The sequence below is a fragment of the Oryzias latipes genome, chromosome 18 (genome assembly GCF_002234675.1).
Source record: "Oryzias latipes chromosome 18, ASM223467v1".
Classification (NCBI taxonomy): domain Eukaryota; kingdom Metazoa; phylum Chordata; class Actinopteri; order Beloniformes; family Adrianichthyidae; genus Oryzias; species Oryzias latipes.
Window position 1 is genome coordinate 23,167,185 of NC_019876.2, and position 26,744 is coordinate 23,193,928.

Consider the following 26,744-nt stretch of genomic DNA (forward strand, 5'->3'; position numbering starts at 1 on the left):
ACACACACACACACACGTGTGTTTTATAATTTTTTATTGATGTTTTTAATTATTTTTAATGCTGGAAATAAATCAATAGACAATAAAACTCTTGGCAGCATATGTAGAAAACTTTCTAACCAGTGAATGAAATCAGACAAAAACATCCCAAAACTTATTGATTTGCAAACTTTTCTTTATACAATGTACAGAAACGTCAAAATAATCCTGATTAGACTTCAGATGTCTGCTCTGTAACCATTCAGATAAAGCAACAGTCAGTTTTAGAAAAAAATGCTTTAAAGTACACACTGCTATGCTACATGGCACTTAAGTTTACATTCAACATGTAAAGTGATTTAGAACATCTAGATAATGTTTTTCGGATTTTTATAATATAATGTGCAACACAGAGCTTTTATTTAAATATTATTATTATTATTATTTACACTTGGCAAACTTCCCGTTTCCTCCCACAGGTAGGTATGTTTCAAAGGGAGCCTCCTGCTGGAAACAGGTGAAAGTGCAGCTTTAATCTTGGTTAGACTTCAAGATGACGCAGCTCAAACATCAGGCCTTCTTTCATGTCAGACATTTTCAGCAACTTCCCGCTTTAAAATGACAAAGTGCAGCAACTTTTGAATAAAACTCCAATCTGTAAAGTGCCTGTAAATGTATGCAGTTCAATAAATGAACCAAAAAGGTGTAGCTCTCTTTTAAACACATATTTTTAGCTTCTCCAAATAAAAAGTAATCCAGAGGGTCATAAAAGTTTGATTAACAGACTAAAGTAAGGCTCAAATCTCTGCTCTGAACATTTGCAGCTCCTGAAGGAAACAAACTTAAGGAAATACAATGAAGCAATAATTCAACAGTTCTGAACCAAGTTTGAAGGATTTCTGTAAATTATGTTGTTGTGCTTAAATGCTGAGACACAAGTAAAATAGAAAATCCACAAAATGTTAAAAATATTGGATGCTACAATGCTTTCTAAAAAAGGATGAGAAATGAGAAACATGAGTAGAGGGGAACATCTCATAGTTCCTTTGCCTCCAGGTCTTCATCACTTTATTGCGTCTCTAAACCTCTCAGTGACGGCCTTAGCAGCCCTCTCTGCTGCTTCTCGTGGTGTCTTTGCTCCCTTTGCTGCTTCACTTCCAGTGACACCCCCCAACACTCCTCCTGTTGTGAATACGGCTCCTGCAGTCACGCCGACTGCAATCCCAGAAGCTAAAGCTACTTCACCTCCTACAGCAGCACCAACCATGGGAACTTTTTTTATTAGGTTCATGACTTCAGACGGGTTCTTTATAGCTTTTATAACCTTCACCACCATGCCTGCCAAACCAAAGAAAGCCCCCAGCAAGGCTCCTGTTGCTATCCCTGTCAGCTGGATCAGAAAATCATTGTGCACATTGGCTTTAGCCCTTTCCCTGACCTCTACTGGTGTCAAGTTTCCTGCTTCCCCTTTGATTTTCCCTTCGTATGCCTGGATCCTTTTCTCCACTTCCTGGAAAACCTCATTGGTGTAGTAGCTTCCTTTTTTATCTGCCACCATTTTGTCTATGGTTTCAAACAAAGCCTGCAGCTGGAACTGGTTGCTTCTATATTGATCAGGCGGTGTGTTGTTCCAGTGTTTGTTGTCAAAAACTAGACAGCGGCCCCCACACTTCTGTACCAGATCACTCAGATTCTTGTTCTCTGCAACAAACTTTTCAATTTTCATCTCTGGGGGCAGTTGGTCACCGTGAGTGAAAACAATCACGGCATGCTGCAAAGCATCATTGGAAAAAAACTGGCAGATTTTATCGACAACTTCCTGCTCCTGCTTAGTGAATTTGCCCACGTGAAACACAATGAGAAAAGCATGGGGCCCAGGAGAGCACTCTGTGAGACACCGGATGATCTCCGGCCTCAATTCATCCTCTGATCGCTTTGTGTCAAAGAAACCAGGCGTGTCCACCAAAGTGGTGTCTGCTCCGTAGATACATTTGGTCTCAGATTGACATAAAACTGTTCCAGAGTGTGGAGAATGATATGCAGTGAAGAGCTCCTCTCCAAATATGGTGTTGGCCAAGTGACTTTTTCCTGATCCCGTTTTTCCCAGCAGGACGATCCTCCTTGATCCTGAGAAGGAGAATGACTGTTAAACACAATAATCTTGTGTCTTTGAAACATTTGCTCTTTTGTAAAGTTATAAAAAGAAAAGAACAGTTTTTAACTTTAACATCCAAACCAACCTTTGTGTTTGAAATCTTCCTGCACAGAGGTGAAGGCCTGAAGAGAGAAGAAGGAGTTTAGACAAAGCAACACTAGCCGCGGTTACATGGGCAGAATATCTTGATCGGATCAATGGTCGGGTTAAAATTCACCCGTGCACATGGGCACAGAAAACCTTTTTCCGATTAGAACAAACGTTCCCATGGCTCACACTCTCGTTCGGAATGAATCATTTGGGCATGCACAGTAGTGTTAAAAGATCCCGGATGAGGAACTAGATCCCGTTGTAAACAAACAGCTGCCACAGACAGACAGCATGTGCTGCAGCTCCGTAATACGAGACGACCTTCCAAATGTGCTTTTATTAATGTCATGAATATTATGAAGCGCCTGTTCGCTCATCGTTATATTTAATCCGTGTGATCAGTGCTGTTTTATGAATGAAACAGAGCTGGAAGAAGGCTGAGGACAGGCTAACACGGGCTAACAACATTAGATTAGCCTTGATGGACACAAAATGCAGGACCGTGCGAGAAACGCAGCAATCTGCATCTTAGCTGCACGTAAATGTATGGAAATAACATCAGCCTTTATTTGTTGAGACACAACTGGAAACACAAATCCACGTGACACCACGCAACATTTATTTTTTGCTCTGAAAAGTTCACACAGACCGCCCCAAAGCCACTCTGTGAGCTAGCGGCCCGAGCTCTGTTCGAACACGGTTCCTCCTGAGTCCTGCAGCCGCTAACCCAGAGCGGCGGGGCGGCTCGCAGTCTGAATTCTCCCACACATAACAAAACGCACACGTAACAAAGCATCCTCCCCCCTCGGACACAAAATTATTAATCCAGCTCCTCTGTTCACTCTGGTGCCAGTGGACCGAGTGAGCGTCGGGGGGCACGAAGCAGTCCTTCCCTGCATCTCCCTCGTGAGGGGTGAAAGAGAGGGGAGAGCCAGCGGGGCGAGAGCGGAGCGGCGCTTTTCACGGGGCGTCCGCAGAGCTGGTCGGTCCCGTATGAGCTCCAAAGCTTTCTCACAGCCAAACACCGTCTATGCATGACGTAAATCAGAGCAATAGTGACACACGATCGGAATGACCGTTTACATGCTCCACGTTCGGATAAATGATGGGTATAACCCACCTATCTCGATCGGAAAGAAATTCGGATCCGAATGAGTCTGATCGGGGCAGAGTATTCTGAACGGCACGTTTACATGACGCATTTTCTTTCCGATCAGGCGTTCTTTCCGATTACTTTTGCCCATGTAAAAACGCAGCTAATGACTTTGACCAGTTCAAGGTGGAACTACTGTAGGTGTGATTGACTGCAGTCATGTTGAAACTGAGAAAGGAGTTCAGGTTAGAGGCAAACTTGAAAAGTTTCAAAGTAAATGAAAAAGTGGGAGAGCACAAACAGGATCATCTGACTTCTTTCATGAAACAAACTCAGAATACTGAAATGCTGCCTTCATTTGAACCTTTACTGTCCTGTTTGATCTTTCTGTGTCATGTTGTTGAGAAGATTTTGGACTTTGTGTCTCTTTCTAATTCTGATACATGCATTTCAAAGAACAGGACACGAATGTTGGTACGTGCTCAGTGCTGAGCCTGCAAACTGCAAACATGAAGGATTTGTTAAAGTCCTAAAAAATAGGATTTCTAACTCCCTGTGTCTCCATGGTTTCCTGAACAATCTCAACATGAACACGCCCCCCAGCAGCAGCAGATCGTTTGAATTCTGCTTGTCCAGCAGCGGCCATGTTTACCTCTGGATCCATGCCGTGGTCTATTCTTGGTCCATCTTCATCCCGCTCTGGTTTCTCATGACTAACTTCTCCAGAATTTTCAGCTAACATCCCCGATGAAGACCCCCCCTTCTCTGTCAGGGGCGGAGGCTGTTGATCACAAAGGTGCAGCTCAGCATCTTCATCAGGAACGACCTCGGAGTTCTGTGAAAAACTCAGGAATGTTTGAAGGATCTGACTTTTCAAACCCCAAAAAAGTTTTGCTCGTTCCTTTTATTCATCTGTAATAAAATATTTACCGTTATTTCTGGACTATAAGCTGCTCCCTTTGTCATACGCTTTCAACCCTGCGACTTATTCAACAATGCGGCAAATTTATGGATTTATTTCACGCCGCCGGGAGCGCTCGTGCAGTCTCGGATGGGAGGCTGAATGCATGATCCAACTTCCAGCAACAAGCAGCCAAACAGCATGGAGCTCACTTCAGCTTTTAGACACCTCAGTCAGGGTTCAACAAAAAGAAACACACATGCCCAGCCGCATCTCACAATCCTTTGGGGCCATTAGACCCAAAGTGCCTGTGACCGCCACTACAATCTGACGCAGCTTTCAAGTTAGAAGCAATTGTTAAAAACAGTGTAAAAAAAACACACCATCACCAACGGGTTTAGAAAAGACAGCGCATGCTCAGGAGTGAATTTACCTCAGAGTCACAGTGACACTAGCCCATCTATTTAGCAGCGAGATGATCTTTTAGATATGGTTCTCCTGAATTCGGTTGCTCGTTCACATAGAGCTGCGGGACAGATGTCAGTCTGAAGCCACCCTCCCCGCCCCTCAAACACAAAACGTATTAAGTCCGGTTGTTCTGCTCAGAGACACGGTTCGCTCCGTCCACCGGCAGCCGCGTCCCACGTGCAAGGACCGAACGTCAGGGGGCATGAAGCGCTCCTCCCCGGCGCCCCCATCGTGAGGGGGGTCGGAGAAGATAGGAAAGGAGAGACAAGGAGCCCGCGGGGCAAGGGCGGAGCGCAGAGGCGTCCGGGGAGCAACAGTGTGTCACTGTTGTGGAAGGAAACTTCTGGTGCACGCGCTACGCAGAGGTGCGCGTGCCGCGCTGAGGTGCATGCTTTTAAGTCCCTGCTGCTCTCTTTTACTGGTATGTTTTTTTAACCAGCCCTGTTACTACCATATTGCTGCCGTATCACAGGCGGAAGGAGAGGAGAGCTGCTCTCCCGTTCTCCCCTCTTTCCGCTGCTGCTCCCTGCTCCTTATTAAACACGCACGCGGTTTCAGCACATATACATCCTCTATCTACAACACAGTGTGGTGACCTGGGGGTTAGCCCCACCTTAAGCTCCTAAGACTCATGGGAAGTGGGGAAACGGGGGTGTAAATTTCCTCACCACAACTGAGGGAGCTGTGAGCAGAAGTCAGCTGCAGCTGTTTGACAGATGTGGTTGTGTTCAAAGGAATGGGTTGACGCACTGTTAACTCCTCCTGCAGTGAGACTGCAGTCAGTTGCCTAGTCTGTGTGTCAAGATAATCAGTGATGGGCCGATAGTAATGGTAACAACATGCGACTTGTATACAGGTGCGGCTTATGTGTGTAAATTGTATCTTAACCTCCTCAAATTGAGTAGGTGTGGCTTGTCATCAGGTGCGCTCTATAACCCGGGAATTACGGTAAGTCATTACAGACAGATAAGATACAGGTACATTTCAACACTAAGTAGGGTCAACTTAAATAGCCCTTGTGTCTTACTTGTGCATCTATGTTTACTTATGTGGGTAATTTGATCATTATTTTCAACAGGACTGTTGTACTCTTACCCCTGGGGGGTATTCCAGAAAGCAGGTTATGCTAGCTCCCATGGTAAGTTTGAGGCTAAGGAAGTTGACAACCTCAGCTTTCGGTTCCAGAAGTGGAGGTATGTTTCAGGGTAGGTCAAGTTACCATAGCAACTCATGCTCTGAACATAACCTGGCCTGGAGCAGGTTTAGTTGAAGGTTAGTTTGTTTTCAGAGAGGTGAGGCAGCATGGCGTGTCCATTTGAAGATGATTTAGTGGATGAAGAAGCTCAGATAATACTTTTTCCACCGTGAGAGGGTGATAAGACCACATATGGATGTTGGAAAAATGAACTTTTTTACATTGTTGATCTAACTGCTTCCTGGAATACCCCCTTGCTCCCCTTCATGGAATGGTCCGTACTTCTCACGTCATAAAAACTTGGCTTGTTATTGGCTGAACACTGGCTGGCCCAGTTGTGTCACATTTAGTCATGAAGACTTGATTTACCTCAAGACTGTTGCTTAACCCTTTTAACACCAGAGCTGTCACCGACCGGCGACAAGAAACATGACTTCAAGATACAATAACTAAATTATGCAATGAACGTAATTCCCAAAGATTCTGCAGTTGTTATTCACTGCCTCAGAATCTGTTGGTTTACGTCTATTACTTAAACAATTTGCTGCTGTATTGCAAATCAATACAAAGCTGCTTTTGTCCATGTCAGAATATGTGGAATTCTGTTAATTGCATAAACGATAGAATTACAGTTATGGTATTAAAGACCCTCTCTGATCATTCTTTAGCTGTTTTAAAATCGTTCTCTGTAGTCTTTAAATTATGACTATGCTGATTTTAGCCCAAATACAAATCTATCTTCTATCTAAAAAAAAAGGTCCATGCTGTTGTTGTTTTAGTTTGTGAAAGGTTTTGATTAACATTTAGAATCAGAAAAAATATACATTTGCAGTTTTGCTGCAAATGCCTCTGAACATAACCTGGTCTGGAGCAGGTTTAGTTGAAGGTTGGTTTGTTTACAGAGAGGTGAAGCAGCATGGCGTGTCCATTTGAAGATGATTTAGTGGATGAAGAAGCTCAGATAATACTTTTTCCACCATGAGAGGGTGATAAGACCATATATGGATGTTGGAAAGATAAACTTTTTACTTTGATCTAACTTAATTATTTGGTTCAGTTAAGATAAATCATTTATTTTTGTTAAGTCATCTTAAAAATAACACGTAGTTATCAGACATTTATTTTAATTTCATTTAAATTAATTCAATTAAGTAGGTGTAACTTTGGTGCTGGCTTTTGATCGGCACCGCAAGGAATTGTGGGATACCATTCTCTTTGCCTATCTGGACGGATTTGGGTTTAAGTGTGGGTTTTTGACCAAATGCGTTTAGTTGTTTAGCTGTTTTACTGTGTTTTACCAAGTTATTTTGTCCTACTATGTTTAATTCTTTCTTTATTTAGCACCACTAGTACTGCATTAAATCGTAAGAACTGAAGTTAAAGTCATAGTCTTGATAAATAAATGCATGATATATATTATAAATCCACAGTTCATCATTCATTTTAATGTTATGAAAATTAGTATATCGGCAGCCTCTAACTTAGACATATGAGAGTTCAAGAAGTACAATAAATTAAGATGGAAAAACATTTAATTGAATTGGAGTAATATGACATTTAGTTAGATAAATATGTAAATTTGAGTTTTATAAATAACAATTGAGTTTTATAGACATAAGAAATTAGGTTGATTAAATTTAACTCACTTACTTGTTACCAAATGAATTAATTCATTTAAGTGATATATAAATATATTCATCACAATGTAATTGGAAATAAGATCAGAAACTCGTGCGTTTACTTTGTTCTTTTTCTCCAACCAGAAACTCTTTCTTTTGCTGATGATGCAGCCGTATTACTTTTTTGATGGACGTATAATCTTTTTTGGGGAGGAAAGGAGGGAGTTAAAATTGTGTGCCCTGTCTAGGCTACCCCACCTTGGTGGGACATAGCCTGGGTATATAGATAGATATTCTTTATTATTCTAACCCATACGCCGTCATTCAAATCTCAGACTCTGTCTCACTGAAGTATAGCGCTCTCTTTTGTTCTCCACGCGTTTCCATGGTGACTCCGGAAATCTGCGATCCATTGAGAATGTCTTTATGTACTTGACGAGCACGTGCATTAACCCATAGTTACCAAGTTGAGCGTAATTACGCCAACTCATATCCGGTCTTTTGGAACCGACATACCTCGAGTAAGCAAGTTCAGGTGGATTTCAGCCAGAGTTCAGGGTTAAAGTCAGGCTAGTTTAAACCAGTGTCTTTCAACCTTTTTTGACCCACAGCACACTTTAACCATGAAAAAAATCCCATGGCACACCAGCATCCAAAAAAAAAAAAAGAGAAACACATAGTCTGTATTGATCTACAGCCCCTCTGCAATCTCACGTGCATTTTTGTGATAATTGTGGCAGTAAAAGCTGGAAGCTGCAGCTGTTTTTTCTAAAAGATGTAATAAAAGTTAAGTTAGAAGATTTAAAAACTGTTAAGATGTGTGTTTGTTGTGGTTTCAAGACGTTTAACAACAGATATTGTGCGCTGAGAGGCAGTAACTTTAACCCAATGCATCATGGGAGATGCAGTGCGCAAACGGCCGGAGATCGCTTCTCTGAGCTTCATTGTTTTTTTCACTTGTTCCACGGTCAGATACCAGATTCTGTGGAAAGCTACACCGCTAAAGACGAGTTTTAGCTGGTATTTTTGTTGGAACTGAGAGACTTTATGAGAAGATTCGGAACAAGGAAGTGAAGACTTTAACCACCTCTGATTGGTCAGACTGATGACGTAGGATTAAGCCTCCAAGAATGATTGGTGGAGACAGTTAAAGGGGCGGGACTTTTCCAAAAAACAGTTGAAGCTGCGGCTAAATCACGGTACCGTCATTCTTATCAAAATGTCTTTAATAAAATAAAATAAACACAAAGAAAAAAGTATTTTATGATCTTTCATATTCCTAACTACTCAGTGTTTTATCAGGACCTGTTTGGATGAACAAAGAGCTGAAATCCTGGAGATGGAAGATGTTTTTAGATCAGTTAATGAGGGCAATTTCCCGAGGCACACTGGTTGAAAAACACTGGTTTAAACGTGTTTTCTGGAATACTCACCTGGAGAGAGCATTTTTTAATATTAAAAATGTTACACTAAAAATTAATTATTCCATTCCTTAGTTTCAAAGGATCCTTTTGATGCTTTTTTGTTGCTTTCTAAACTTTAAATCTGTGTGCTCCCACACTGACCTCTGCTGGAGAAGATGGGGTGGTGCAGCCGGAAGAGGCAGGAGGCTCCAAGCTGCTTCTGACTGTGATCTCCACAGGACCATCTTCCAGCTCCACAACATGCAGGGATCTTCTCAGGACTTCCTGCTGGTCTGAGTCAGAAGGTTTCTAACATGAACCACAGCTGCATTAATGACCAAACCGCACAAAGGACGATAAACCCCTGAATCAGACATGTTCAAACTCTGAGTTTAGCATTTACTCAACTGAAAAAATAGAATTTCCGAAAAGCCGATTTTCACATTCTAATCTAGAACATCAAAGTAAAAAATCAAAAGTCTGACAGACAGTTATTGTGAGGCTGAAGGACTTTTTTGGGTTACTGTCTCTGCCAACATACAGGTATCACTCCATTGGTGTTTAAGAAAAATCCTAATGATAGTTTTGGTTACTCTGTTTGCAGTCAATTAAGTTTCATCATTTATGTTAAAATGATTAATATGTCAGATAACCGGTAAAAGGCTAAACCCACTGTGACAGGGGCTTAGTTTTAGAATAATCATCTTATTGCAGTTCCATGTATAGATAAAAAAAAATGATTCTACACCAGTATCGTCCTGTTTATATTCAATGGTAGACGCAGAAACAGAATGAAAGTCTACCAAAGTCGTCATGACAGAAAATATATTATGTTTGACTTGGTTTTCTTGCATTTTGATTCCATTTCAAGCAGGAGGAACTTATTTAACACAGGGTGTATTTTATTTTGAAAGGACTTTGGATTTGCTGCTGTCAAAAATGTTCACATTGATAGATATAGAAAAGCAAAATACCGTCATACTGCAGAAAATATTTATAAGCTATATATAATAAATGGAGGCTTTAAAGTCCACAAAACATAAAAAGGAGTATTTTCTAAACAAAAACGTGGGACTTTGTGGCTCCTGTTTGGTTTTTGTCCATGAGAAACTGGGGCCCAAATGGCTCTTTCAGTATAAGTGGCAGACCTCTGCGCTGGACTATGAAGAACAGAAATTATAAACTATATATCCTGACTGTGGAGCTCAAACAAGAAAAGCTCATTTTGAATTTTTAAAACAGTTTTGCTTTGTTTGTCCTTAATGCACAGAGGAATGTTTTCGTCCATTTGCCTTTCAGTTTGAGTTCCTGACAGTTCTTCTGTGTGAATCTTTTTCCGTCTGCCTTCACATTTAGCTGCTGCAAAATCAGCCTTAAAGTTAAAATTATATTTTTTAGGTAAAATCCAAAAACCTGTGTTGTTATAAGAGTTTCTGCAGAGCTGCAGGAGTTCATTACAAAATTCACTTCAGAGTTGTGTGTGGGACTGTTGATGTGGAGTACGCCCACCCCTACTTCCCATCATCCAACTGTTTGTTTACACTCCCCTGCTAGCTTACAGTCCATCACAACTCCATCCTAATTCTACAGGTTTAACAAAAATACTGAGCAATAGTGGAGCTATCCAGCCGTACAGTTCTGATCCAGATGCAGCTCAGACGAGGAAAAGAAGACGTGCATGGATCTGTTTGTCTGCAGGTGGAGACATCAGAATGGAGCGGAGCAGTTCTGCATAACAACTATAGGCCACAAGCTTTATCCAATCACATCATTTCATCCATTCCTGCTTTGCAATAATGTGAATAAAGAAATGTTCAAAAATGCTACTTTGAGCTTCATTTTTCAAATAAATGTCCTCCATGATGAGAAAAAAGCTAAAACAGCAAAAACACCATTTTCATCGGAGTGGGCCTTAATCACAGCCGACCTTTGTTTCAGAATGTTGGTGGCCACGCCCACTCGTGACGTCAAACGGAGGAAACCAGAGCTGGATCACATCATGAGTTAGGTTTCGTTTTCCTGGTTCGGTTTCCCAGTTTTCCCTGTTTTCTGTTTTCATTTCCACTTTTCATCTCCATAAAAAAGTCTCTGAGCTACAAAGTTTCTGACCCAACGTGAAGAAAAGAAATACGACGGAAGATGTTTTTCACGTTTTTTTTTACAAGAGAATCAGATCAAATTCTATTATAGCAGACAAACGACGAAGCATCCCCGCTCTAGTCCAAGAGAAAGTTTTCAGCCTTTAACATGTTAAATCTTTGTCACAGCAGCTGCAGGTTTTCCCTGCAGAATTCCTCAGTACCTTGTCTGTGTCTGAAGTGGATCCTGTAGATGTTTTGGCTCACGGCGGTCAGAGGTCCGCAGTCTCCTCCGCCAGATCTGCGCCTCACGCAGAAATAGCGCTGGACTTTCTTCCTGACTTCTTCCAGAGGTCTGGAACTCTCCAGGAAAACGGGATGCTGGTGGATGTCCTCCATGGTGGCAGAACAGCAGAGGAAACTCCTGGAAGGTTTGCAGCTCTGACTCTGATCAGCTAAAAACAAACACAAACAAAGAACCTGTGGGAGGAGCTTCCTGCCTGTCACATCTAATGTTCCTCATTAGTGACGTGCAGTCAAAGTATAGCTTAAAGGTACATCCTTTCGTTTAAAATGGCAGAATGTCCAATAAGGTTTATAAAACAACACACACTTTCATTTATGAAATAAATATATTAACATTATTTATTTATATATATATATATATATATATATATATATATATATATATATATATATATATATATATATATATATATATATATATATATATATATATATATATATATATATATATATATAAATAAAAACAACGGGGGACCTTTCTGTATGGAGTTAGCATGTTCTCCCCAATACATGCGTGGGTCTTTTCCGGGGACACCAGCTTCCTATCATCACCCAAAAAATACTTCATAGGTTAACTGTTTACTTTAACTTATCCCTAGGTGTGAAGTTGAGTGTGCATGGATGTGTAATTTGTGGCCCCTAGATTTGTGGACTTTTAGCTGAGGTAATAAAACTGCTGCAATTGGAACCAGCCGTCTGCCTGTTCATGTGACAAGGAGTCTCACTTTTTGCCATTGCTCCTTGTGTTCCCTTATTTCTGTAGGCCACCTCCTGCCATCGTTGTTCACATCTGTTTAACGGTTGGCTTTGGTGCTTGTGCTTTCAGCAGAAGCTGTGCTGCTTCCTGCTCGCTCCAGAGGACACTGTCACTGATCCTTCCTACTTTTGAGGAAATATGTCTATGCTCATTACAACAGTGAAGAACAAACTTAGTCCTGTTACCCGCTGTTGTGAAAAAAAAAAAAGTTTTTCTGTGAAGATTGACATATCCCTTGTGCCATCCTAGGCACTTTAACATTTGAGTTGGGTCATCTAGACCCACTAGACAGTGCTCTGAACCTTTTTTCTTCAATGATTTGTGATCTTCACTGGTGTCCATGGATTACATGAAATCTTTCCACCTTTATCCACCTTTGTCATGGTAGGGAGAACACGTCAATGTAAGGGTGGGGTCATCTAAGATAACACAAGGGTTAAAGGTTGTCTTCTTGATTGTTTGTTTGTTGGTGTTGGATGGAAAAAGATAGCAAATTCACATTTCTCAGTCCCGGCAGCACGGACAGGTACAGGCAACATCAGCTTTCGGTTAAACAAAAGCCAGCTCTTTTAAGGTCTCATCATTGACCACCAGTTTGAGTTTTTCTGCCTCACCAAAACTAGGCAACAACGGAACAATATTTCCCAGTGAGCCAATCCACACTGTAAAAAATACTTTACATTTGTCTGCCTCAATACTCTGGATGGGGCGGAGGCCTCTCGATGTTTGAACATTAGACCTTGAAGTTCTGGCATTTCTTTGTCCCTATCTTAAACAGCAATGCACCATCTACCAGCAGTCTGGGCCAGCCTTTTACAGCACCCATAAAGCTAACAAAGATATTGGAGGTGACTTTGCTGCTCTATTCACAAACCTTTCCATGTTCTCACTAAAAAGCAGCCTTGTTGGAGACTTCAATGTTTAGATGGATCCTCTCACAAGAGATTCCCCCTCCTGCAACAGTTTTAGATTTCGGCAGAACATGGACTCCCCGCCAGTGTTGCCAGATAGTGTCACAGTTTTCTAGCCCAAAGGTCATCTGAAAACCGCCAGACAGTCAGTGCGTTAACATGGGCAAAAGTAATCGGGAAGAACGCCTGATTGTAAAAAAAAAAAGGCGTCATGTAAACACGCCGTTAGGAATACTCTGCCCCGATCAAAATTTCTTTCCAATCGAGATAGCTGGGTTATACCGATTGTTGATCCGATCGTTCATGTAAACGGTTCATTCCGATCATGTGTCACTACTGCTCTGGTTTTACGTCATGCATAGACGGTGTTTCACTGAGAGAAAGCTTTGGAGCTCAAACCGACCGGCTGCTCTGCGGACGCCCGGGGCGAAGCGCCACTCCGCCTCTCACCTCTATTACATCCCTCACGAGGGGGGTGCCGGAGAGGAGCGGGACCCTGCGCGGTCCTGGCTCGTGTGCCGGTGGACCGAACAAACTGTGGGGAGGGGAGGAGGATGCTTTGTTGCGTGTCCGTTTTGTTGTTTGTGTGACTGCGATTCGTCCCGCCGCTCTCGGTTAGCTGCTGTCAGGAAAACCGTGTGTCCAAGCAGAGCTCGGACCGTCAGTTCACACAGCGGCTTTGGGGCGGTGTGTGAACTTTTCAAAGCAGAAATGTTGCTCAGTCCTTAGAAACTGTTCAAACAATCACGTTGATTTGTGTTTCCAGTCGTGTCCCGACTAAATAAAGGCTGATGTTGTTCCCACATATTTACGTGCAGCCAAGAGGCAGATTGCGGAATTTCCCGCACAAGTCAAACAAGGCTAATATTGTTAGCGCGTGTGTTAGCCTCTCCTGGGAGCTCCGTTCTTCTTCTTCCACAAAAAAAGCACTGACCACACGGATTAAAAATAAAATGATGAGCGAACAGGCAACAAACTGGCATTGAACTGTGGCGTCGGGTCTCCTTTTGAGCAGCAGAGTAGATGAGGTGAGTGAAGTCAGCTGGTGGCAATCAGGAGGAGCAGGCCAGGCAGAGCTGGAGGGGGAGGAGTCTGACAGGCACCGTGACAGTTTCTTCTAATCGGAAAAAGGTTTTCTGGGCCCATGTACACGGTTGAATTTTAATCCGACCATTGATCCGATCAAGATATTCTGCCCATGTAACCGCGGCTATTGACTTTGACAGTCCCTCCACCGCTGTAAGTTATTTTGTGAATATGTGTTACTTTGAACAGCTTGTAACTCAGTACGACACCAGTCTTTATTTCATTTGGGACTCATCTGCCCCTCTCACATACAAATCAGTTTCTTTTTTTTTTTTTTTGTTACACCAGGTATTTGGTTCATGAACGCTTAAGGTTCATGAGCCTTTGAGGAAATCTGGTCTTTATCCATAAAGACATATATAAAAGTCTTAAGTTACACTACAAGGAGTGTTTTGCTTAATCTAAAGCGAATTACCAGTAAATAACTTCAAATGAAGGAAATTCCAAGTCTCTTTTCTATCTGTTCTCTTCCTCTCCTCAGGGAAAGAGTCTCGTGTCTCAACAGTGCATCCGTCTTCTTCTCCTGGCAATATTTCGTTAGTGCTGTCTACTGACATTTTTTGCTGGATTACTGGCAGGGATTCTTGACACACCTGCAACCTGCAACGCCACTCACACTTGCTCTAAATTAATTACAGGTCTGCAGCCTTATCTACTAATCTCTCTACTAATGGTTTGTGGTATTGAGCCCACAGTGGTTTAAAGATGATTCTGACCTTCTCCCTGCTCCCTGACTCTAGTTGTCTTCCTCTTCCAGCCCGATCAACCTCTTGCTAATTCTAGAGTTCTAAATAAAACGCCACAGATGATGCTGTGACACGCATGCCGGATGTGGGGAAACTGATACCTCATAAGAGAGAAGCAGAGCCTTAAGGTAAAGCTGCAAAGAGGAAAAACATTTGTAGTTTGAAGTTTTCAGTGATCCCTTCTGAATCTGAAGGTCTCTAGGGGAGCAGCACTGATTCAGTGGGTAATGATGCATTCAGGAAACTCCCCTCTTTCCTCTCAAATGCTTTAACCCTTGTGCTATCTTAGATGACTCCACCCTTATATTGACGTGTTCTCCCTACCATGACAAAGGTGGATAAAGGTGGAAAGATTTCATGTAATCCATGGACACCAGTGAAGATCACAAATCATTGAAGAAAAAAGGTTCAGTGCACTGTCTAGTGGGGTCAAGATGACCCAACTCCCAACGTTAAAGTGCCTAGGATAGCACAAGGGTTACTTGGTAACCTCCTCATCTCTGACATTCCTCCAGGTGCTTATGTTTGGCAGAGAAGCTGCAGTCTTCAACTCTGACTGACAGACTGCATTCACACTTGCAGGTTTGATTCCTGTTGTGAAAGCTCAGCTGATTTTTATGTGTTGATATCAGACGATTTCATTGAGAGACATGACATAAGTTTCCACTATTATGCAGATGATGCATAACTTAATGTTGCTGTGTGTCAAAGGACCTATTGACATCCTTCTTCACCACATTTTAGACATGAGGAAGTGACAATTATACACATCTCCGCTTTAAAGACCACACTGACAATGAGATGAGATGTTGAATCATGAATGTCTTAAATCTTGGATTGTTTATCGGATTGTCCCTTTTTCAGGTCTTAATAAAAAGTCAAAACTAAACTACACCTCACACATAATTCAACAGCTCAGCTTTTGAAGGAAGAAGGAGTTTTGAAGTGTTTACACTGACTCAGTTTAAGGACCAGTTGGAATCCTCTTAAATCCTCAGTTTAAGAGGCTTAAAAATGCTTTAAAATACTACAACACTTAAAGAAAAAAATGACACAGAGCAACTTGTTAAATAATTTATAGAATTTTTAAAATTTTACAAGGATATCATTGAGAAAACAGGGTTAAAAATCATTTAGTGTTTCAAAAATGTAAAACCAAAATCAACAGACCATAAATACAAATTTCCAAAGATCCCAGATTGAGTATCTAAATGTTCTTTTTAAAAACACATCAAAACACTAAACCATCATTCTTAAAGTCATTCTAAATACATTAAAACTTTTAGTCCCTCTTACAAATTAAGTCACTTTTTTAATTGTGTGAAGATTCTGTCCCCAGTTTTATTTATTTACTACATGAGGATAATAAATCATCATTCTGCAGACTCAGGAGTCGCTCATTACCAAAGGTATTGTTCAGTGTTAGAAAAGATGATAGTTTTTGCTGTAAGTAGTGTAAGGCTTGCCAAAATCTGTGTAATATTTTATCCAATGAAACTGCTGTCTGTCTTGTTACAGATAGAAAAGTGGTGATTTGAATCTACTATTAGAATGTCAGTTGTTTTTCTTGTTTTCATCTTTCTCGAGGACACAGGCCTCTGGTTCTTTGTCTGGTCTGTCTTTTTTTATATATAAATAGCCTATAATTTTAGTTTTTTGCACTAAACTGACTCAAGCTGTTTTAACTTGATCAAAAATAAACCATACAATTAGTAATCATTGTTTAACCAGATCACCTCTCACCTACAAGTAAGACATTTTTCACTTCAGAAGGTTCATTAAAAAAAACAAAAAACTTTTTTCAGATTTGGATAAAAAAACAAACTTTTACAAAATTTGTTCTTTCTCAAGAACCCGGTACCAACTGTCCCACGGACCGCACCGTTCTGCAGCCCGGGGATTGGGGACTACTTAGAGGAAATACATAGAAATAACATAGGTAATCTGTAATGTGTTACAGTTTTCGAAGTAACTCACAGAACACAGTTTGTCAGCTTGTCACATGTTTGTGACAAACTGTCTTACTTTTTCGAAAACGGATTAAGAGAATTTTTCCAGAATGCATCCGTGGTTTTGTAAACAGCCTCGCGAAGACTTTGTGCTTTTTCAGCTGCATCCCACCCCACCCAAGCCCCCTGCTTGGCTGCAGCCAAAGCAGGAGACATGGATTCATTCTTTGATATCGCTGTTAAATTTGATGGTTCAACTGTAGAAAACACACCAAGAAGGAATCCTAACACTGCACCTGTTGCAACACCAACAAACCTGGTCAGTAGTTTGTCGTAAGCAATATTTTTAGCTCTGATAGTTATTTCCTCTGGTGACATATTTATAGATGACTGACTCAGCTTGTGTTCCTCCTCCTGCATCTGTCTTTCTGCCTCTTGGAGCGTCTCATTGGTGTACCACCTCCCATTGTTTGCCTCAGTTATCCTGTCAATGGTTCTCAACAGCTCTGCCACCTGGAACTGATTGCTCCTGTAATGTCCTCTGCCTTGTTTCCAATATTTATTATCAACTACGTGGCATCTGCCTCCACATTTCTCCACCAGATCCCTCAGCTCTGTATTCATGGAAACAAAGTCCTGAATGGTCATGTCCTCTGGGAGCTGATCTCCATGAGTGAACACAACAGCGGTGTATTTCAGAGCTTCCTCAGAAAAATGTTGGCATATCTCTTTGAAGACTGCTTGTTCCTGCTCTGTGAACTTTTCCACTTTGAAGACAATGAGAAAAGCATGAGGCCCAGGAGCGCACTCTGTGATACACCTCACCAAATCTTCCTTCAGCACCGCCTCAGACATGCTTGTGTCAAAAACACTGCATGTGTCTACGAGAGTGAGGCTTCTTCCATGGACATGTTTGGTTTGGGAACAAGTCTGACTTGATTCAGTGATGGGAAGGTGGTTTATCTTGAAGACATCCTCTCCCAGGATGGTATTAGCCAAGCTGCTTTTTCCTGATCCAGTTTTCCCCAGAAGGACAATCCTCCTTGAAGTTGACACTAGAAGACAAGAACAATTTATTTTACTTTATGATATTTTTCCTTTCATTGTGTATTTTTGCGTGGTGGTGCAGTGATTAGTGCTCTTGCTTCACAGCAAAAGGGTCCTGGTTCCACGCTCTGGCGACCCCATGACCCCAAAAAAGATACAGCAAGATAAGAAAATGGATTGGATTGGTATTTTGCCAGGGAGCATGACTGTCATGGTTTGGCATGTTCCTGACCCTCTGTCTCCCTTTTCTGGTCGTATTTTATAATCGCTTTCTTCTGGCCCTTTTCCTGATTTTCTGCTGCCCATAGAAATTAATACCATTTCTACGTGCCATCTACTAATGTCCAGTGGTATTGAACCCACACTGTTTCAAATATTACTCTCCTTTTTTTCAGTGTTTTTCCTGCTCCTTGATTCTAGTGGTCTTCCTCTTCCAAACCCTTGGATGATATTTACCTTTTGCACAACACTGATCACCTCCTGAACCAGTTTCTGGATTTCACCACCTTCCTTGAATCAATAAACTGTATTATAAACATAATTGGAATCATTTTAAAAAGTCTAAACAAATAGACCCCACGTTTTTCCTGCTGCTTGAATTGTAAGGCTCAGCCTGTAATGTGGTGTTAGAGAACCCATGATGTAGTTTTCTCCTGTCTGTGAGTTTCAGCAGTTCAATGTTAGAAAATGTTCAAAAAAGCTCCAGACACTGACCATTCAAACTCCTTTATTTTACAAATAGGCATATTTTCTCAGGATAGGCCCCTTGAGCTCAAAGATTTCCTCTCTGCTGGATCAGAGAGGAAACCATATTCATTACCACAGTTTTTCCACACTTTTTCCACGGTCCAGTTTGACTGATCATGTAACTGATGCCAAGACAAACGTTCAAGAGGGGAATTGCAATACAAATATAAGTCCAGAATTGCAGGAGAACAAATGGAAATAGGTCAAATCCAAACAAATACAATAACTAAAATGAAAATGAACAAAGAAAAAAATATCAAACATTTGGCTTTTTCCATATTATATTTTTATTAGTGAAAATCAGACTTCTGGTTTTAAATTCCAATACAATTCAAAATCAATTTTTAAGCTTTTAAATGTATTATAATGTTTTCTTCACACAAACAGAAACTACAAAGCATTATTTTGATCCGTTCACGCATTTCTGAGTATTTCACTAAAAACCTGCTCTCTGAGCAGCAGCCACTCTTAACCCATGAAAACATGGGGCTTCTCACATTGTGACATGGAGCAGTGAGAACAGCCCCTTCTAGGAAGAGTCTGCGCTGCCGGCACCACCCCCAGGTTAACACAAACGCCCACTTTCTCTGTGGAGCTAGCAGTGTTTGGCTAAATCACTTTCATTTTATAAACACAATTTGCAAAGGTTTGGATGTTGTTTGTTTTGGCGGGCGAGACGCAGACAAGCTGCCGAGGCCGACTCTAGGATGACATCATGAAACGGGCGGCACCCACACAGAGCCAAAGGCGGTGCCTCAGAGATCGATTTGCTTTACTTCCTTGTAGGAAAATGAGCTCCAAAAATAACTCATATTTCATCAAAAAATCTGTCTTTAGTGTGCCAAAGGTGAAATATTTTCATTTACATGGAGATTGTTCACTATAAAAGGCTTATGAATAGCATATTAAAGTCCCTTTAAGACATTTATTTGTTGTACTTTGATTGATCCACTGATTTCTTTTAGCAAATCAAACTGTTCCTGTTGACATAAAATTAATCATTAAGCCTACTGCATGCAAATTATCATTTTAAATACCTGACAGTAATACGTATTGAACAAGTGAATTCTACTGAAGAATTTTGATAGGTTAATTAAAAAAATCATAACCTGAAAGCAGCTTATACAGATTAGTTTTTAATTTGAACCCCCCTTTTTTTCAATGATAAAAAGCAGACTGTCTGCAGAGCTCAAACAGAAATCCCTTCTGTAAAACTCACCGTTCATGCTGTCAAAAGAAATGAGCACCAAAACAGATCTCTGCAGTCTCTTCAGGGGAGAGGAGAGTTTTGTCTGTTCTGTTCTTTCTGTGTTTGCAGCTGAAGTTCTGTTCATGCAAATAGTTTCATGCTTTCACTTTTGACCGGTTTGACCTGTTTGCCTGCTGTGCTTTCATAATCAACGTTTATAAGTGTTAATAACAACTAACAGGTGTAATGTAGAAAACATCCTCATAGTTTTTTGTCGTTAATAAACTTGATGAAAAGACTGGAAAAAAAAATAGAAACCTCAGAAAAAAGACTTGAAACAAATGTTGGAGTATCCATTTATCCATTTTTAAAAGATGATGATTTTTATTCAGAGTTGTGGGGTTGCTGGAGCCTATACAGCTGCTATCAGGTGAAGGGGGGGTAAAACCTAAACAGTTTAGCAGTCCATGACACGTTTGAGAAACCCCAGCGTTTACAAGCTTTTTTTTGCTGACAGTGATTTTTTGAAGGTGACAAAAATATTAGTTTACATTTTATATGCAGCAACATGCAGGTAAAATGTAATATTTGTACACAGAAAGGGTGTTGGATTTTACATTGTTTTCAATAAATACTTTTTGAAATATGCCAATGTCTTTCAATATTTTAATGTCCTGTTCCTTGCTTTTGCATTCTTTGTTTTCAAATGATCACCAAAAATAGACAAATATGAGAATAATGTCATAGCTTTAATTCAAAATGTTGTCTGTGAATAAAATAATGTTTACATCCATCATCATTAAAATGTGTGACTTAAAGTCAGCGTTGAATGAGTTAAACTTTGATAAAAGTATAGTTATATGCCCAATATCAATATTAGAGCTGTTACGAATATGTTTAGAAGGTTTAGAAGGTATGACTGATATTTGAAATGATCAAAAATTAATTGTAAAATAAAAATATAGAATTCTGAAAGAGAACAGCATTTGTTTGTGTTTTTGAGCACTTAAACCGTTTCATTATTTTTTATTCAGGTAAAGACTAACTAGACCTGTTAAGTCTTGTTATTTTAAAAAAAACCACTCCCTATCAGTGGAAAAATAAAAACAGCTTTTCTTTGTGGTTGGAGGTGGAGTACATTTTTATTCATGCGACAAAAGAGACCTGAGGTTGTGTGTTTATTTTTAGAAACACAATAGCTTCAGGAAACAATAAAACCTTGTGTTCAACCAGATAAAAAGATAAAGCTGTTATGCATCAGGAATATCTTCATTCCTATTTCAGTCAAGGTAACATGATTGTTACATGACTGGTTTAAGCGAATGTTTTTGTTTTTTGCAGAGGGGTCAAATATCATTCTATTGTTAAGTTAAAAAATACTTTTTGTGATTGTCTGAAACCCTTTTTCACAATAAGAGCTTAAAGCTAAAACTAATTTTTAGTTTGTTTCCCAAAGCAAAGATTTCTTCTCTGGTGAGTCCTCAGATCAGAGATAGAAACAGTGAACACCTATTAAACATCTTAAAAGCAAACACAACTAAATACTTTTAAGCCGCGTTTTTATCAAAAAATAAAATAATAAACTTAAAACAGACTCTTTTTTCAGGCGTGTGTAATAAATATTGGTGTGAAAAATAAAGGCTTGTTTTATAATTTTCTGCTAATTCTTCATTACAGACAGATCATTTGTATGAATGCTCCTGTTTTACTGCAAACATAGTGTTGGAGGCCCCTTATGGCCTCCCCAGGTTCGGATGGTTTAAGATCACCAAAGTTCTAATGTGCAGTGGGAAAAGAAACAAATTTCTCAAGAGTCTGTGTAAACGTTCAAACCTTTGCAAAGGAAAAGATTCAGATGAAAGGGAAACCACCATGTCAATCCTACACTGTCGTCTGCTCTCTCTCTGCTCCCCAGCAGACAGCTTTTTTTTAAATTATCCAACAAAGCAACAAGTATGTAAAATATGATATTAGATAGATTTTGTGTCTGTGCGTGCATCAGCTATTTGTTGACAGTCAAGGACAGTCACGTCCACGATCCACAGATGTCTCCACTCCATAAACAACTCAGTGCAGACAAGAAAACACAGACAACCCTTGAGCTGAGTTCAGCACTTGTTCAGTTTATTGCAAGCACAGGTGTTATTACAAGACACACAATGTTCATATATATACAGTTCTCAGCATAAATGAGTACACAACACTACATTTGTCGGAAAACCTTTACCGTCCTTTCAGAATCAACATTTTCTGTGAAATATTATACTACAAAATACACCTACAAAGGTGGGTGTCACAAGAACAGGCAGACGGATGGATCCAAATGCAGCAGGTTTATTAGCTCAGCCAAAAGGCCACAAAGCTAAATCAGGGTCAGGCAGGCACGGGTCAATTAAAGGCAATAAGTTCATCAGAGAAGAGACAGGGGTAGTCAGGATCCAGGCAAAAATCGGGGCAGGGCAGCTGGCAAACAGGGTCGGATACAGGGTTAGGAGACAGATGATCAGGTCTGGAGTTCACACTCAGTAAGGAAAGCAGAGTGGCAGAAACAAGAATTTTCAATGAGGGAAGCTCTGTACAGTGAATAAGTATGCTGTGAATGAGAATCAGGTGAGGGGCATCCAGGAAGTGTGTGCTGTGGATGCTGGGAGCTGTAGTGTGGAAAGAACTCAGGAGACAGTTCCTGCTGGTGACCAGACTTCTGACTTCTGACAGTGGGCCATGAATTGCAAACAAGATGTTCATTTGCACACACAAAACAGTTATTTTCTAACAGATTAATTCAAACCCATGTTGCAAAAATGAGTTCACCCCTATAGTCTTAAGAGAACAGCCGAACTCTTAAGAGAACAGACGAAGACTTCAAAATTCTAATCAACAGGCAGTCAACCACAGGTGAGTCTATGGATTCATTTAACAGGTGTCCAACACACAGGTGACTATAAAAAGACTTTTTTAAAACAAAAGTCCTTCCCATTTCATACTGTCAGCAATGGCTCTCCATTGAAAAGAAATATCACAAAATCTGAGGAAATCATCTTTTTCATTGCACAAAAAAGGAGAGGCCTACATAAAGATCAGCAAAACTTTAATCTAAGAAATCTAAGAAAGATGGAAGTGCAACCATCTTACACGAAAGCTCACATCTCGACATAAGCGTCTTCTGATTAGAAGGTTGAAGAAAATCGCCATGCTGAATTAGAAGACAGCCATAATGGAGTGACTGTTTCCCGTGACACCATGGGATGCTCACTGCAGAGGAATGGCATGCATGGTTATCGTCCACAGAGGATGCCTTTCCTAAAGCCAATGCACAAAAAAAGCACAACTAGAATTTGCTGAGGCCCATGCTGAAAAAGATGAAGACTACTGGGACTCAATACTCTGGAGTGATGAGACAAAAATCACCGTTTTTGGAACAAATGGTTTCAGAACTGCATGGCGTCAAAAAGGTGAGGATTTCATAGAAAAATGCATGGTGCCTTCAGTGAAACATAGTGGTGGCAGTGTCCTTATATGGGGCTGCATGAGTGCTGCTGGTGTGCCTAGAAGACTTTGTGCTGTCCTTGAGAATAACGGCGCTCGTACAAAATGTGAAGCTACAAACTTGATCAAGTCTACAGACCTCCAGAGCAGTTTGCTGTGATGGACATCCACATTTAGAGGAGACACCTTTAAATCTTTTCAGTATTTTCCAGAGACTATCAGATATTTACCAACTCTAGACTCCACTTCAATATTAACAGGACTGTCAAAGAGTTTGTTTTTAAACTGTCATTTATTCTCTCTCTCTCTCCCAAAAAACATATATCAGATTTAACAGTTCTGCTTGGTTCCGTAGTGTTTAAAAATAGACTCCAGACACACAAGTATTGTTCTAACCAAAAAAGTTAGAATTACTTTATTACCCATCACATTTCTGTAATTACAAGTTGTTGTTTTTTCTACTGTTTTTTAGATGATATCAAGATAATATCATGTAGTCGTTAATCAATTTTTACTCAAAGATGTTAAAACTTCTGAATGCTTTCTTTAGAAAATATTCCATCCAGTCATCTTCTGTTCCTTCCACGGCTCCTTCAATCTGCTGCACTGCTGCACCAGCGTCAGGCTGCATGCTAACAACCGTTTCAGCTAACTGTTGTCCTGCTGTCCCTGCAGACTCCAACAGAGTGTCTTCAGGTGGTGATTCAGGTACTTTTATCTCTGGCAGGGCTATTTCAGCTTCTCCCTGCAGATATCTTTGAATGACCCACGCCGCTAAAATCAGAGCTAAACCTGCAAGAACTCCAAAGCCCAGAAAGTTCCAACGCCATGGTTTCCTTCCCCCTTCCAGATGTTTCTTGAAGGTGTTTATTTTGGCCTGCTTTAAAATCTCTTCCTCTGACATGTTGGGCGATGATTTTCTAATACAATCTGCTTCTTTTTGTATTTTTTCCTTCACTTTCTTAAGCATGGAGTTGGTGTAGTGATTCAGCTTTAGGATGGTGTCGATGTTATTCAGCAGCTGTTGAACCTGGGACTTGTTGCTCCTGTAGTCGTCCTGCTCGCCCGTCTTCCAGTATTTGTTGTCAAAGACGTGGCAGCGACCACCACACCTCTGCACCAGGTCTGACAGATCCTCACTCTCACGGACATACTCCTCAATCGTCATCCTTTCAGGGAGCTGGTCACCATGAGTGAAGACCACCACAGCGTGAGTCAGGACCTCCTCTGAGAAATGCTGGTAAATCTGTCTGATGACAGCCTGCTCGTGCTCCGTGAACTTCTCCACCTTCAGCACGATCAGAACCACATGAGGCCCAGGAGAGCACTCAGTCAAGCACCGCACCATCTCACGGTTCATGTCTTCTTCTGACCTGTCGGGCGCCATGAGACCTGGGGTGTCGATCAAAGTGAGGCTTCTTCCATTGACTCGTCTGGTCTGGCTTTCAGAAACACAAAAGCTGGAGTCAAAGTGATTCACTGTGAACACAGTAGTTCCAAATATGGTGTTGGCCAGACTGCTCTTTCCAGTCCCTGCTTTTCCCAGCAGGACAATCCTTAGAGATTTTGGCACTAATGAAGAAAAAACAATTAAAAAGAACTTTAAATGTATGAGATGATTGTTTGTTCAAATAATAAAGGTAAACACTGATACACTAAATGGAAATTGACATCTTTCACAAAACTGTAATGAAAGCCCTTTTTTAAAATTAAATGAGTCACTCGACCAACAAGTGGATGGCAATGCGCTTCTCGGTAGGAACTGGCTGCCTTGGGCACTGCACAACGGGCGCCACAGGAGTTCCCACCGCGTTTCACAGCTCATCAAAGGTTGAGTGTGTCATGTGGAATTGTTGGATCCACAGCTCCTCTGGAAAATCACCAACCACCATTTCCCCAGAATCGCTTCATCCATATAGCCGCTCCTATGTGTAAGGAGCTTGGTGCTCCTTGGCCTGAATAAGACGCAGACATCTCCTTTGATAAGTGGGCAGCCGCGGTGCAGCTGAAGGGCAGTCGACTGCTGATCAGAACATTGTAGGTTTGATTCCCGCCTTGTCTGCTCATACAGTATGTCGAAGTGTCCTTGGGCAAGACACTGAATCCCACCTTGCCTGCGGTGGTTGGTTTATGCCAGTATCCAGGAGCGGAGCAGCCATCAGTGTATGACTGTGTGAACGCGACTGTGACTGCAAAATGTTTTGGGCCTTCGAGGAAGGCAGAACAGCACAAATATACACCATTTGATAGATGGTGATGAGCACTAGTGCTGTGGCAGAAATTTGAATAAATCTGCTGTAAATCAAAGGATTGCTCACATCCGTTGTCATGTTGATGACTTATGACTTAGTTGAGTGAGTTGCATAATTACAATTTAACGGAAACTGTGTAATTGCAGAATTGTGTTGTATCGAAATTTCTAGAATCGAAATGTTTTGCGCATGCTGATGGTTTTGTGCTTTACATCCATTTATAAAGAATCTCACCCCCTCAGCTGCCCACTTATATCTTCAGTCCATGGGATTACACCTAAAATTTCTCCATGTAATCTGCTGCTCACTCCTACAGGCCAACATTATATTATAGTTGTTGTTGCAACAATCTAGATTGAGCCTGACAATAGCCATCTTCGGTTGCTTAGAAACAATTGTAGAAACCTTAAATATGAATTGGAGCTTTAGGAATAAACAGAAAAGATGCAGGTGGAGATGTTTGCTCTTACATCTATTCAGCATATTTAGGACCAGGTTTGCCTAAGAAAACACATCAATAAAGCCTAATTGTTGACATAAATGTTACTTTTTTAAGTAAAATACAAAACCAGTGCTTTTGTCAATTTTGTCTTTTGAAAAAATATTAAGAATAAAAAAGAGGAAACATCTACAAATGACATTCCTCACTTTTTCCGACCTTAAGCAGAAAAGCCCCCACCAATTGATTTATTTCTTTGTTTTGGCAGAGAACACAAAGAACAGTTTTATTTAGTCAGAATTTAAAAATGTGTACAATTAATGTAAAAGAAAAATTAAATATTTAGGAAAAGGCATGATTACAAACATTTTTTTCCTCATAAGCCTAAAACTATTCCTAGTAACAAACAAAAATGTGATTGACATCTTTAGCCGATAAAATGAAAAAATAAGAAAAGCTTTTTAGTAAGATCAAAATTAAAAAATCATAATAAATAAATCAACTTTTCCCTTATTTAGTTGCCATCTCTGGACTTTTGCCAAATGTCACTAATGCTATGTTTCCGTAATTTCTAAATTCAGTCTTTACCTAAGATGAAAACTCACCGTCCATGTTGGAAAGAAACGTGAGCAGAAAATGCAGCCGTCTTTATGCTGGATCTTTACTTCTCTTCTGTTGCTCTGACTTTTTTCTAACCTCACCGTTTCTATACCTGTCAAACTTGTTTATTTGCACAGGTGTGACAGCAGCTCCAACGCCTGCTGTTATTAATGAAGCAGTACCTCACCTACACTTTATTGTACAGAGGAAATGTCCAACTGCCACATTAAATCCGATGTTTCCTTTTC

General features: G+C 40.6%; 1 protein-coding gene across 1 annotated transcript; it reads right to left on the minus strand.

Annotated features, from left to right (window-relative positions):
- Nucleotides 1–17: 17 nt before the first annotated feature.
- Nucleotides 18–26,563, minus strand: LOC101157027. The gene is made up of 10 exons (XM_020699708.2): nt 26,502–26,563; nt 23,721–24,777; nt 22,852–22,912; nt 19,750–19,879; nt 16,811–17,791; nt 11,206–11,490; nt 9,066–9,196; nt 3,970–4,152; nt 2,220–2,256; nt 18–2,106 (listed from the first exon to the last, which is right to left on the minus strand). Exons 1-10 carry the CDS (start codon nt 26,506–26,508, stop codon nt 1,043–1,045), a joined length of 3,936 nt encoding a protein of 1,311 aa, XP_020555367.2. The 5' UTR covers nt 26,509–26,563; the 3' UTR covers nt 18–1,042.
- Nucleotides 26,564–26,744: the final 181 nt, after the last annotated feature.

What these genes read in the sequence shown, in the direction of transcription:
- LOC101157027 (XM_020699708.2), bottom strand. An exon ending in TTCTTTTGACAGCATGAACG is followed by an intron (nt 17,792 to 19,749) that starts GTGAGTTTTACA and finishes CTTGTCTTCTAG; the next exon opens with TGTCAACTTCAAGGAGGATT. An exon ending in GGAAGATTTCAAACACAAAG is followed by an intron (nt 2,107 to 2,219) that starts GTTGGTTTGGAT and finishes TCTCCTTCTCAG; the next exon opens with GATCAAGGAGGATCGTCCTG.